This window comes from Nestor notabilis, unplaced genomic scaffold (genome assembly GCF_000696875.1).
Source record: "Nestor notabilis isolate BGI_N333 unplaced genomic scaffold, ASM69687v1 scaffold5661, whole genome shotgun sequence".
Taxonomy (NCBI): Eukaryota; Metazoa; Chordata; class Aves; order Psittaciformes; family Psittacidae; genus Nestor; species Nestor notabilis.
In genome coordinates this window covers 77,437-91,078 of record NW_009913322.1, presented here as the reverse complement: position 1 = coordinate 91,078, position 13,642 = coordinate 77,437, and the positions used below count along the sequence as shown (strand labels likewise).

Here is a 13,642-nt window from a genome sequence, read left to right as displayed (position 1 = left end):
TTATATACTCATTTTGTACCTCCTTATTTTAGGATAAGCTTCTTTGGCTTACACAGGCTGGATGTTTCTTAGGAAGCTCAATCTTTTACAAGCCAGGGTTGGCTCCACGTGTCTGCTGTCTGACTTGCAAAGTCTTTGGGTTTTGTTTTGTTCGACATGTCTTCACTCTGCTTTGTTTGGTTTCTTCTCATTCCTTCTATCACTTCTTTATGCATTTCCCTCATTTTTACTTCATTCTCCTTTTTCTACTTTCTGTTATTTTTGAGGGTTTGTGCATAGTCCTCGCCTTTCCTCTCATGGTTCCTTTCTTCAAACTCCATATCCATTTTCCTCTTATTATCTCTCTTCCATCCACAGTGTGTGCATCTTCTTTTTTTTCTCTCCTTACAGGGGACATATTCCTCCTGAACTCCAATAGACTCCCAGATAGATGTGAGTTCAGCCTGCATAGCCCCATCCTGCCTGGGAGCTTGGACTCTTGCTTGCTGGAATTGGCCATATGTTCACAGGATGCTGTTCCTGTCCTCCAGAGGTTCACGGTTGAAGTCAGATATGTGGAGACAAACAGAAATACAATAATTGCTCTGAGAGTTGGCCATGAGGAGGATGCTGGGTAAGACAATCCATTTGCAGCTGTTTAGACTTTGAATTGCAGGCTAGAGTGGAGTCCCTCCAGACCTATGTTTGTCAGTGTCTTCTCCTTTCCTGAGATCATTGCTGCAGAAAATGAAGGTAGAACTGATGGGACCAAAGCGTGCAGCTTCCTGACAGGATGCCTGTTACAGGCCCAGGTTGTGCGTGTCCGCTTTGCAAAGAACACACTTGCTCAGGACTCACTCTTCTTCCCTCACATTTGAAGAGTCAGGAGGGGCTGACTCTCTCACTCATGCTAGGACCATAGCTGTAAAATGCACTCAGTCTGAAGACTGCCTTGGCAATACTGAAAAATATTCAAGGGGTCACATTTGTTACGAGGGTTACATTTCTTAGTCTGAGGTAGGATTAACTTTACCTCTTTTGTAATTTCCTCCTTCCATCTGCTAAGTTCAGGAGCATTCCTTTTTGTTTCATTTGTAGAGTTCAGGGAGGGGAAAAACAGAGACTAGAGGTGAGAAGAGGTGAAGACAAAAAAGAAAGTGCAGCAACCCTGGATCTTGTCCTGTATTCTACTCTCTTTGATCTTCCCAGTGTTTTACTTTTTCATTCCTGTGTGTAGCAGAATGTAGTAAGAAGGAGAAATAGGCAAAGGGAATGAATCACAACAGGAAAAAAGGAGACAAGTCCACGTGTCATCTGATTTTGCCATTTTCCACGTGTTTGTTTTTCCTTTGCTTCAGTCTGCCTTGTAAGAACCTGGGTCAGACACACAAGAGAGCTTTTTATTTCCATCACCTGACTGACTCCCACGGAGAACTTAAGCAATGGATCCCAGTTCTTGTTTTCTTTGAATTCTTTGGCACTCCCCAGGCTGCCATGGAAATCTGTAGCCAAGACTTCTGGTCAGCCAAAGATAGCAGAGTTTGACTAAAACATAGTATTTATTTTCTTTCAGATCCCTCTCCTGCTTTCAGTTATTGCTCACTTCCTTCCTGCCTACTCCTTCCCCTTCTTCTGGGATCAGTTTCTAGTGTTCTTTTTTACCTGTAACTGCCCTTGCTGCTTTGAGTATCTGACAAGCCTCTTCAACTGCAACCACAGCTCCATTCCCCTGTATAAACTCATAAAATACCCTTTGGTATTATTTTATACTCAGCTGGCCAGACCAGCCTTTGATCACAACCACTGCAGCATCTCTGGAATGAATCATAGATGTTGTTTAACAGTTTCTTTGAGCATTGCAAAACCATTTTACATGAAATCAAGATTATTATCTCTCTAAGAGTGATGGCATTTAGATTTATTAGAATGGAATTGGCTTTACTGGAAGCTGGCATAGATACTCGTATTATGTTTTCTTATTGAGTGAAATGAAGCACTAGTAAACTCAGAGGGTTTGGTATTAAGGTTTTAAAGATGGAAGGCAAACGAGTACTGTTTCAAATAGATAGAAAGTATAGAAAACAGACAAAACAGAGCTAGGAACCACATTAGGTCAAATACCCTTCCTTTTCCCCCTCATTACAGGGAAACTCTTTAAAATCTCTGCACAATTCCAGAAAAACCTGAGTGTACAGAGGCGGGACGAACTTTGTTTCTAACACAGCTTCTTACTAGGCAGGTAGTCTGAAATGAACATTCTTTCCATGATTAGGATTTTAGCAACATTGGTTGTTAAGAAGAGATGTCATCCTGAAGTGTTCCTGCTTTCCAGGGGCTTTCCATAGGAAGTGGGAATTCTACAAGCATTTCTGTGATAAGCAAACATTGCTGCACAATTTAGAGCTGAACAAGGAGGACAATGAGCAAATGACCTTGAGATAGACACCTGTGTGTAGTACCTAGTTTAACCATTGACAGTTACTACCAAGGAATTGTCTTGAGATCAGAGTAGGCACTTAGGTATAGAAAAAGGGCTAAGTGACACTTGTTCAGATAATCAGGCACTCCAGAAAATCCTGCTTCAGTCCTTTTTGTTCACTCCTTAATTGCAGGATCAAGTTACGCTTCATAATTTCCAGCTGCACCAGACCATTTCAGTGAACTCTTTTTGGACCTAGGAATATTATCCTGATGGTGTTTCCTCATCCAGGATCCATCAGAAAACACCGTTCCCCAAAGCTTATATGTATGTCATGCATGAGAGAAAGTTACTGTCCACCCCACTAACCATAAAATTGAAGCAGTGGTATTGAAGCTACTACTCGTTTTTTCACACAAATACCTTAGTGAAAGAGCAAAGACACAGGTGGACCTTCAGAGACCATGTCCTCTGAACAAGCAGAGCACAGTCACAGTGTTTATTGTTATATACCACACCTATAGGTTGTGGGTATTCTGAGTTACCAGCATTAACTCAGTAGAGAGGGAGAACCAGTGAGGTGTTTGAAACTCTATATATTTACAAAAACATATAAAATTATATTTCTCATTATCTCAGTAGAGCTCAAACATCAAAGGCCTGTAGTTTCCTTGCAAGTCCAACCCTTCATCTGGCAGTTGGCTCAGAAATCTGGCTTCACTTTCTCAGGGTTACAGTTATAGTGCTTGTACAGGTCAAATCTAATGTCTTTTTCACTATTTTGCTTAGCCCACCTTTTCCATCTTTACCATGCAGATCCAGAAACAGTCACAGCTGCAAATTCTTCTCAGGTTTTGTTTTGAATGGTTTCACATGCTTGTGTTTGATTTTGACAGCAATTATTTCAGTGTTGTCAGCTGAAACTGTTTCAGTAACTGTTTCTTTCAACTCTGAAGTACTCACACTTTAATGAACATTAAAAAGCATCACTTGGGGCAGAGATAATCCTTTCCCTTTTCACGGTCAGGAAGCCAAGCTGATTTTGTTCTGTTTCCTTTCTGAAATATAAAGCACTGGCCATGATATGTGATAGTCTTGGCAGGTTAAAAAGCAAAAGGTTCACAGCCATGTGCACACATGGGTTTTCAGTTAGCCGGCCTCACAAACTAATATTGCTTATTTTCTTGTGTGTTCCCCCTTTTGGGGGGGAGACAGTGGTGCTAGAATGCCCTGCCTGCTTCTGAGACACTTGTAGAAACTTACCATCTTTAACACTTCTATTAATGTGGTTGTTTTCATCCACAAAAGTTATTTAACTTCTGCTATCGTACACAGAAACATTGCCATATAGTTAACATGAATGTCTAGAAACGTGTATGGTCTTTCGGGTTTTGTAAATTAGGTGTCCAACTACATAAGCCTTTGAAAGGGAGTAGCGTGGTAAGCGTCCTCAGAAAATGCCTAATACATACTGACAACAGTGAGCCCAACCACTTCGATTAAAAACCTGAATGTTCATGAAGACTTGCAGGCAACAGCTTCCTGCATGTAGAAAAGTAATGTAAAGTTTCTATTTTGTGCATTCACTGGTTGATCCTAGAAGCAGTTAGCATACATACCTTTGTGCAATAACCCATGCAGTGAGTCCCCCTAATCCAGAAAAGGTTTCAGCTTTCCTGTTCAGCTTTATTGAATTTTTCACTCTTAATGAAGAAATTGTTGTTCTTAATATTAAAAGTCTTTCTTAAAATTAATCATCAGTTACAGCTGGATATGGAAAGGCATGGCATAAAATGGATTGGTAAGGAGGGGGAGGAAAACTTTGGCTTAGCAGAGGAGATTGAGAGGCTAATGAAAATCACAAGTTGAAAATACAAATCAAAAGGTGATTATTATAGCTTTGCAGGGTGAATCTTCAATTCTTTTGCCTTAAGCGTCAGGTCGCTTGTAACTCCAAGCTTTCTATCCATGCAAATATCTCAATTATGTCAGACTGGCAGTCCTTCCATACACACAGATCAATTTTAACATCTCTACTTAGAAGAATAGTAATATTACCTCGTTGCTTGAAATCTGGCTTGACATAAAATCAATAGTAAAGGTATTGCTGAACTTGGCTGCTGCAATGATCCATCTTCAGTAGATGGACAATGGGCTCCATTCCTGATTCCATTAAGGAAATTAAATTGGCTTTGTCTAGCCCACATTTGGATAGTGGGAACAAGCAAAGAAGGTGTAACTATTTACAGTATTAGAAACCTTGCTGCAGTCGGCTCTTGGGGGTGAGGCTTTCTCTGAAGGGGAATACCTTGATGATGTTAAGACTCCATACACTGAAGTATTCTGGGTGATGTAAAGCTACTTGTTGTTTTCGCAGTCTGAATGCTTGCCAGCTTTTGCTGTGGTGTTATAAATGCAGTCAAGGTTCAGTACTAGAGATACTTCGGTGCAGAAATAAAGGTTTTGTGGGACCTTAGGGCTCTGACTCAGAAGAGCTGGCAGTTCACAGAAGTAGTGGTTTAAGACAGTTGCCTTGCTCTTCTATCAGATGCCACAGTTCTTCCAGCAGAGATGGCAGAATGGACAGTGCGTCTTTCTCAGTTGTGACGTTTCAGAGGTTGGTTTATTGACTTAGATCACCGGTGGTTTTCATTTATTTTGATACCCCAGGCTATTAATGGCAAGTTCTAACGTGTCTGGCTCATAAACCATGTAGGATTATGGTGCAGTAGCTGAACTAGTCATTGTTTTCAGCATGGGGCAGTAATCTCTTTAGTTGCTGCTACTAAATGTAATACTGGTTGTGAATCAGAGTCTGTGTGCTACAGGTTCCTGCACTCAGGAGTGTGATAACACTAGTGATACTGTGATGTCTCAGCTGCAGGGGTGGGTTGGAACATGGAAGCAGTAGAACTACATCTTAGTGCTCAGAAGGTCTAGTATGCTCAGTAAGTAAATACAAAAGATTTAAAGGCTGCCCTTCAGTGGCTCATGAAACCAATTTGATTAAGATCCATTGATTTTTGTGGCCAACAGGATGCAATGGAGTGATGAACAAAGCTGTGTCATGTAGCATAAGTGATTCAGCTCTGTGTCAGTGCTAAATGGTCTTGGACATTGTGCCACAGTGTGGCAAGGGGGCTATATTTATAACTGTAGTTATAAGATATATTTATAAGTGCTGGACATTCCTGAAGCTGAAAGTAAAGCAGTCGTTCTCCTTTGTTGGGTAGTAGAGATGGTGCAGTTGCTGTTCAGGGCTGGACATTTCTGAAGCTGAATTAAATTATATTGAACTACTGAATATGATATGATGGGACAGCAAAGAGAAGACAGAGGCTCATCTTGATAACAGGAGCCCAACTTCAGATGAGTTTAGGGTATCTGTGGGTATTTATGTGTACATACAATGGTGAGAGTGAAAGATGGGGGATGCCACAGAGGGGAGAGTAAAAAACTCTCACCAGAAAAAGGAATATAGTTGGTTTATGGAGGGAAGAATGGGTTAGATAACTGATCAGTGGCAAGCAAAAGCAGAGAGAATGATAAAAAATTAAGGTTACTTTGGATTTTTTGCAACTTCCAAATTAGGCAGTCTGTGATTTTTATACTGTGTCCAGTAGACATGTGTTTGTTGTCCAGGTGTTGCTTTCTAATGTGTTTCTAGTGCAGGACAGGGACTAGATGATCGCTTCATGGCAGCTGATGGCATTTCCCAAACTAAAACATAACGCTAAAAGCAAAGCCTGAGCAACACACCTTAACACTGTACCCTGGCCTCCTTACCATGCCACTGGCACTGACTTAGAGTCACTCATCCAGGGTGCCCCCAGCAGCTTCAGCAGCGTGCAGGGTATGGGTAAATTTGCTTCTGTCTGGTACTCTTTCCAGAAAAGACTAAAGAGCAAGGATTGCTTTGTCACTATCCTGCTACAACCCCTTTATAAAATAACAACGTACACTTTTAACTGTATTTTATTTTCTTGTCACTGTGAGGTGGGGCAGTTTTTAAAACTAAAAACAAAATAGAAAGTGGGTTTTTTTTAAATCCTGCTGTATTTTTTTGAAGACACTTGGATACCCTACTCCCATCAGACTGATTTGAGTGAGGTAGTCTGGAAATTCCCATTTGATATCTTTACGATGCCTAACAACCATCTTTAAAATTAGAGTGCTGGAACCGTCTGTCTTTCTCTGCAGTGCCACAAGTGCTGCACAACTCAGAAACCTTTGCTGTCTAGGGGCTATGGGATTTGTTCTATAGTGAAATGTAAATTGCCAGACAATGTGCATTTTCTGGAATACCACTTCTCCTCTTCCCCTTGCTTTGTGGGTGCACTCCAGCTTGTTAAACTGAGAAATTAGATCGAGAAAGCACAGAGAGAGTTTCTCACACTTGACACAACCAAGAAACATTCAGAGCCAGACATTTACTTCCAGGAGATACGTCAGTGTTAGTTTGAGGAGATCCAGAGACTTGTGCAGCTGCTTGATTGATCTGTACTTGCAAGAGCAAACAGAACACAACCATGCATGTGGAAAGCACATGCGGGGAGGGGGGAAGTGTATCCAAAATTGGTGATCATTTAAAACCCCATTTTAATTTAATAATTTGGAATAGTTGTAGCTTTTCATCATTAGTAATAGGATCTGCAGCAAAGATAACTGAAAAAGCTTTTTGGGCTGAACTTCACTTGGTTTATATTAACATCCTTTTGTTGTGTTGGAGTTCACATTCATCAGTCTATTCCCCATGTGGGTACTATTACTCCTATTTGGTAGACTGCAGAATCATTATGCTAGAGACACCATGGGTTCCAGTGTGCTGTGTGTATGTCTGATAGCTCTTTGTGGTCTTCTAGGATGAAATGGAAATACCTGATGGCCCAGATTGGCCGTATAGAAAGACCTTTTAAAATCACCTTGCTGTATTCAAACTGTGGAGCACAAGAGGTTGGAGTACTGGCAGTGGGCTCCTTGCAACTCAGGAACTGCTTTCATGGTATGTTGCAATACAGTCAGGTTTGGAATAACCAAATGCAGTCAGAAAAGGGAGCAGCATCCTCACCAAAACTGATGAATGTGATCACGGACTTGGTCAGATGTGTTTTAAATGAAAGCTGAGTCTCCTCTGGGGTTTCTGGCAAAGCTTACCTGTCAAGGGTCACATTTGCATGTTCTATGTGTATGCATGCATGTATGCTTGCCCAAAGGCAGGGTTGAAGCTCAGAATAACAGAACTGATTTAAGTGATTGTCTCTGCTTTTTGGCTTTACTAGTTTCATCTTTGTATGAGAAAACAACAGGGTTTATGCTGAATCCAGCAATAGGGAGGGAAAAATGTCTTTGCTTAGATTGTTTTAACATTTAGTATTTCTTTATTAAACAATCAAGAACAAAAGGCTATGTCACCAAAGCCTTTTCCATAGTGGAGCTCTATCTTCCAAATCTATAAAGAAAAGAAGCATTCATTTGCACTGCATGGAATCTGTTTGCTACTGCCAGGCTGAGAACTTCCATCTGAAATGAAAATAATTGGAATGTAAATTTTTTTTCCAAAATACTGAGCACTCAGCTCAGAAATCCTCAGTTTTGCCTGGCATTTACAGTCCTGTTGTGTGTGTCATGCAAATGATCCTTAGTGGCTGTGCAGAACCTTGCTAATGTCATTTAGGCTTCTTGGAAGTACAAGAGTCTGTTGGCACAGGCAGCCCTGCAGGTTGGAGACATAATCATCTTCACTTCCTGGTTTTCATGTCTTAACGTAATGTTATTGCCTGGTTTGCAGACACTGTAGCTTGGAATGTAATGTAAAAAGCTTCAAATGAAGAAAAGTATATTGGTTTCACAGAGCTGTTTCATAATATATCATGAGGCTGGTTTTGATCATATTAGAGATTTAGTTTTATTGCAGTCATTAATCTTTTTATTTATATTTTTAATTTAATGGGTTTTGACAGTCAGGGAGTCTTGAGGGGATATGTATAGTCTGAAGCACTATGCTAAACACTCAGTCCCTAAATAAGCTGATGCATGTAGGCAGGGCAATACAGTGCCATGAAGAAATACTACTTCAGACTGTGTACCTGCGTGGCTGCAGAGATGTCCTTTTCTCTCTCTTCTGGAACTGGTTCCCTAACTTTTGCATGTTTTTCCAAGCAGTAGTGATCCCAGTGGAACTTCTGTGCAGAGCTGTGCTAAAGGGGAGCAGGTGCAGAAGGTAAAAACCTGCAGGTCCATAACAGACCCATGCATGTTAACATCCACAGGATAGGCTGGGTACATTAAGCCATGCTTTTGGGAAATATCAGACTGAAAAATTGTGTTTAGTCTCATTGCTGAACTGTGCAGTCAGTCAAATGCTCCTAATAGCTGACTAGCCTGGCTAAGGTGCATGATTAAAGCTCTGCATAGTGAGCCCAACTTGCTGGAGAAGCAGCCATCTTCATGGGCTGGCACAGAAATGTGACAGCAGAACAAGTATTAGTTAAGCCTGACACTTAATAGAGCATAGCAATGTATCTGTCTTGACTGGAGCTAAGTGGGCATCTCTGCCTCCAGCAGCAGAGTGCCATGCAGCATGCCACAGCTGTCTGGCAGGTGCATAGTGATGTCTGTAGAATTGAGGAGCACATCATGATAGGAAACTGCAAGATCCTTCGTAACAAAAAAACCCCACTAAAACCAAAACAACCAACACACACACCCCCAAAAAGAGAAAAGTGATTATCTAAAGGTAGCCCAAACACAGAGAAGACAGTGCATGAGAAAAGAGCAATATATTTGGTCTCCATGAGAGCTGAGGTGACCTACAGGAAAGTCATTTTGGATAGAAACTTACATGGTAAAGAGCAGAGTAAATATTGTTTGTCACCCAAAGGGTGCTATCTGAGGTCCTACATGTGAAGGCTGATACATGTGAAGGGTCATACACCTTCTGCCAACGCATCTCTGGGCTTCTCTCTCTTTTTCCCTTTAGATAAAGAAAACCAAGATCTCTCTCTATATGACAAGGTCTCCACCATCCCCTGCCTCCCTGGAGGCTGTGTCAGCCACCTACAAATCTGTGAATTCATCAGTGATTGCCCTGCCAAAGAACAGGAAGGAGTGAGGTGTGGTGAGTATGTGGCATGGCACTTCGTGGGAACCTTCCTCCCATTAGAAGAAATCTCTAGATTAATTCAGTATTTTGCCTCCTTAATAAACTTAGCCTATTTACATCAGTTCGATACCAAGATTCTCTTTGAAAATTCACCCTATATATAGGATAATTCACCCTATATAGGATAAAATGGATTTGGGTTGTTTGGTTTGGATTTTTAAATACTGCAGTAAGGAGCCCAGTGAGCTGCCTTTCATAGTTGCTGCTACTTCAGAGAAAGGCAAAACCTTATTTACATGTCTGCACCTGGGTGAGAAATTTCTTTCTGATCCCAAGGCCTGAACAGTGGAAGGTGCTGATCATCTTTCTAGTGCCAACCACCATAAGTCTTTCTCTTCAAGACCTCAGTTCAGAGCTCTTCTTGCACATCATGATGGAGAAATCCCTTGACTCATATGTGGTGCTAAGAAGGAACGTTTAGCTTTGTTGCAAGTACAGTGGCAGAGATCTGCTTGATTGGCCTTCCTTTAAGTGGACACAGAAATTTTTGTGATGCCTGCAGTCTCATATGCAGCAAGGCCTTTACAGACATATGGCAGTGATTTACAATTCTTTACGTTGTGGGAGCTGCAGTTTTACACAGTATCTATAGCAGGACAGAACTGCAAAATCTCAAATATCTTCAGAAGCAAAGTGTTGGCTTTCTGATGGTGACCCTGGAAATAAACATATGTCACCTACTAATATTTTGACATTGAAAACTGTGTAGCATAGGTTGGGTAGCTTAGCCATAGTGAGTTTTGATGTTTGCTGCTGTTTGTGTTCTTCCATAATCAAGTTTCTCCTATTTCCCTGCTTTTTGTTATTCATCATTGTAGACAGTCTTCCAGAGGGCTCACATTGCTCTTTTGAAGAGGGTCCATGTGGCTGGACACTGAATGAAACTGCAGCATCTCCTTGGTCTATTCGGGGTTTTACTGGAATGATTCAAGATGACTCACTTGTAGGGTCTACCTTGCAAGCCACTGCTGGTAGGTTCCTTATAGTTCTCTCTGTGTGTGTGTATAAACAATAGCCTCAAACTTGGGGGTTTAAAATTGGTTTAAATTTTTTGGCATCATGGACAAATGAACTTTTAGCATCAGTATTATCTATGACAACTTTCAATGTAGCTAAAATTAACTTCTGAATATGATTCAAAGCTTTATATGAAACAAGTTCTGCAACAAAGTTAACAGAAAACTATCAGAAGCAAGGATTTTCCTTCGCCTTAAAAAAAATACAGAATTAATTCTCTTTTCTATCTGTATACTTCTTCCTTGCTTCTTCCTCATATGAGCAATACAATTGCAGCAACAACATGATAGCTGCTGCCTCACAAAATACAAATTGCCCAACAGAACTAGGCAGCTTGTAGAAACAAGTCTTTCTGAGACCCTTGCCAGACTGTGCCAGTAGGTTAAGAAGAGTATCACATATAAGCATATCCCAAGACCAAATGATTATACAAATCCTGTGCCATAGAATGCCACTGTAAGAAAGGAGTCACATAATTCCCACAACTGTCAGCTTGGTAAATAAGATGGAGGAAGACCAGTCCCTCACATGTTTAGGTTGAAAGTCGGAACAGTTAGCACAGGTGCGTCTTGTCTCACAGCTCCCTGTCAAAATAAAGGATGTCCATATGAGTGTCCTGTTTGCCTCTTGAGAGCTTGTATAAACTGACCCTGGGAACAAAGACTACAAATAAGCTTTTACAGCCCAGTGTTTGTCTCTGCAAGAGTCATTGATGGTCACGTTGTAAGAATTAGAGCTGTTCACAATAGATTGGTGTGAGATCCTGTATGGGAAGATACTCGCGTGATGCCTCAGGTTTATGCGCTCATGCTCCAGGAAAGGGTTTGGGATATTGACTTCTGTGCTGCTGAAATCTACTGGAGTGTTTATTATACTCTTACTAACAGATCTGCTCTCAAGCCGTGCTTGTCTTCTACTTGTGTTGTGCTTCAGCACAATGACATTGAATTATTTCAAGAGAGTATAAAAAAGGGCAAAACATCATCTTGCCTTTTCTGATTCCTTTTTCACAGGACAATTTCTCTACTTGCGAGCAGACAGCAATCAGACAAGTGGTATGGCCAAGGCTTACAGTGCCAGCTTGCCAGCCAGTATTGCCACTGAAGACTACCAGGTATATCACTGTGTCTTAACACCTTTGTGGAGTTAATCTGTAGACACTGGTTGCACAATTAGCCTACTCTCCTGTGCCTCTGCACACTCTACAAAGCACTGGAAAGCAGAGCCTAGCTAGCTACTTGGTGAAAATTGGAAAGGAGACATGAGGTGCATCACCAGTAAATGAAAGCAGGAGTCCCAAATCAACTCAGTATGGAAAACTCCCCAGCCTAACTGTACCAACTGTTCTTCTGAAGGGTACCCAGCACCTGAATTGTGTGGCGTGGTGTTCGTAGGAAAGGGAGCTGGCTCTCTGGGCTGTTGAGCCATTCAGTATGTAACTGCTGCTGAGACTTCTCTTCATGAATTCTGCAATACTTTCTTAGGAGTTAACAAGCTTAACAATTTCTCTGAGAACAGGAGTGTGAAGTTAGTAGGCATTAGATTTTCCAGGAATAGATGAAGACTATATACTTCTGTTCACATTCTTCAGGAATTTCAAAAGGTGAGTGCAACCTGGCATGAATAAAATCATATAACCTGCCTTCAGCCCAAATCTCTACAAAGAATAAGTGGAGCTCTGAGATGCTGGAATTAAAAATACTCAATAATATTATATTCATAATACTTAGGGAAATTAAGCTGCAAGTTTGAGCTGGAGTCCAGCCCTGCCAGGGGAAAAGAGAAAGCTTTGATGCCTCCTAATTAGAACTGGCAAAAGAAATACGGTGCAGGTGCCAAAAACGTAACTTCAACATTTATGTCTATTTATAAATCCAGGTCAAGTTTGCTGGGTAGTTCCAACAAAATAAAATGTGTTTGGAGCTAGGTTCACAAAACCAGGAAGAGGAGAAGCCGTAACTGTTGGTTTTGGTGTACAGGTCACACAAGATCTGGACCCATTCTCTCCTCCACTGGCAAGGATTTGAACCCGCATTTCAGGAGCAAGGAACTTCCTGTGGTTGTTCTTTGCAGTGCTTGCTGCTGGTGCTCTCTGTGATATAAAAAGCAGCTGAGTGCTAAAAGCAGTGGTGGAAATAACATTTCTCTCTTGCTCTGTAGCAAAGTGGAAGTGGTTGCTCCAAAGAAAGAGGAAGGAAGTCCTGCTTCAAAATATTCTTTGGCCTGGTGATCAGGTTGCTTACCTGGGTGCTACAGTCCAGATGGTGCCTATGACTTCAAGCAAATGTATGGATTGAGATTTTCTGCCTCTAGAGACAGCCTAATTCCTCATTTCAAGGGCATTTGAGGCAGGGCAGCTCTCCCTAGAGAGCACCTTAAATAGTGCCTGGATGCAACACATTAGCCTGGGTGGTTACAATGGGATTCCTCTTATTAAATCCAAAGATTTAAACTGTGGTTCAAACCCTTTCACAGGAATCTTTAAGCTGGTGAGAACACTGAAGAGGAACGCAGTTAGGACTGGTTTTCTGTAATAGCCTTTCTGGTGGAAGCATTTAGTGACAAAGCATTTCTTAAGTTTAAGCCTGTCAGTCAGGGTCCGCACCAATAAAATTCTGTGCTAGGAACAGTGATGAGCCATACACAAGCAATGAGGGTCTGATTTGTGTGATTACAGATTAGTTTAACTCAGGATCAAAGGTTTGGTGTCTCAGATCCCCAGGGAGGGAGAAGTAAGTACCTTTCCCTTTTTATCACAGGATACCACTCTTTTCCTCTTCTTCCTCTGTTACAGATCCAATTCTCAGTGCATGTTTTTGGCAGCTACAATGGTACCATCTCCTTCTCTGTCAGCGAAGAGATAAAAGGAGCTCCAATCATCTTGCCCATGTGGGAAAGAGCAGGGAGCTGGAGTGACCACTGGTTTCTCATCACCTTACCAATGCCAGTGCTTCAGAATCGGTAAGAGCTCCACCAGCAGCATCCAGTTAGTAAATTGTTACTGGTTTTGTTGTGAAGCATCTCCTTCATTCTTGCCTTCTTCCAGGGCCATTTCTACTGAACAC

At 41.4% G+C, this 13,642-nt stretch overlaps 1 protein-coding gene across 1 annotated transcript in view; it reads left to right on the top strand.

Annotated features, from left to right (window-relative positions):
- The first annotated feature begins 533 nt into the window (after positions 1-533).
- LTK (leukocyte receptor tyrosine kinase) overlaps positions 534-13,642 on the top strand; it is a 47,645-nt gene continuing 34,536 nt past the window's right edge. Inside the window, exons 1-6 of the mRNA XM_010023154.1 lie at positions 534-613; positions 7,261-7,400; positions 9,378-9,515; positions 10,379-10,531; positions 11,591-11,691; positions 13,372-13,538. Coding sequence (XP_010021456.1) covers positions 7,262-7,400; positions 9,378-9,515; positions 10,379-10,531; positions 11,591-11,691; positions 13,372-13,538 — 698 coding nt within the window. The 5' untranslated portion in view covers positions 534-613; position 7,261. The remainder of the gene's footprint in view (positions 614-7,260; positions 7,401-9,377; positions 9,516-10,378; positions 10,532-11,590; positions 11,692-13,371; positions 13,539-13,642) is intronic.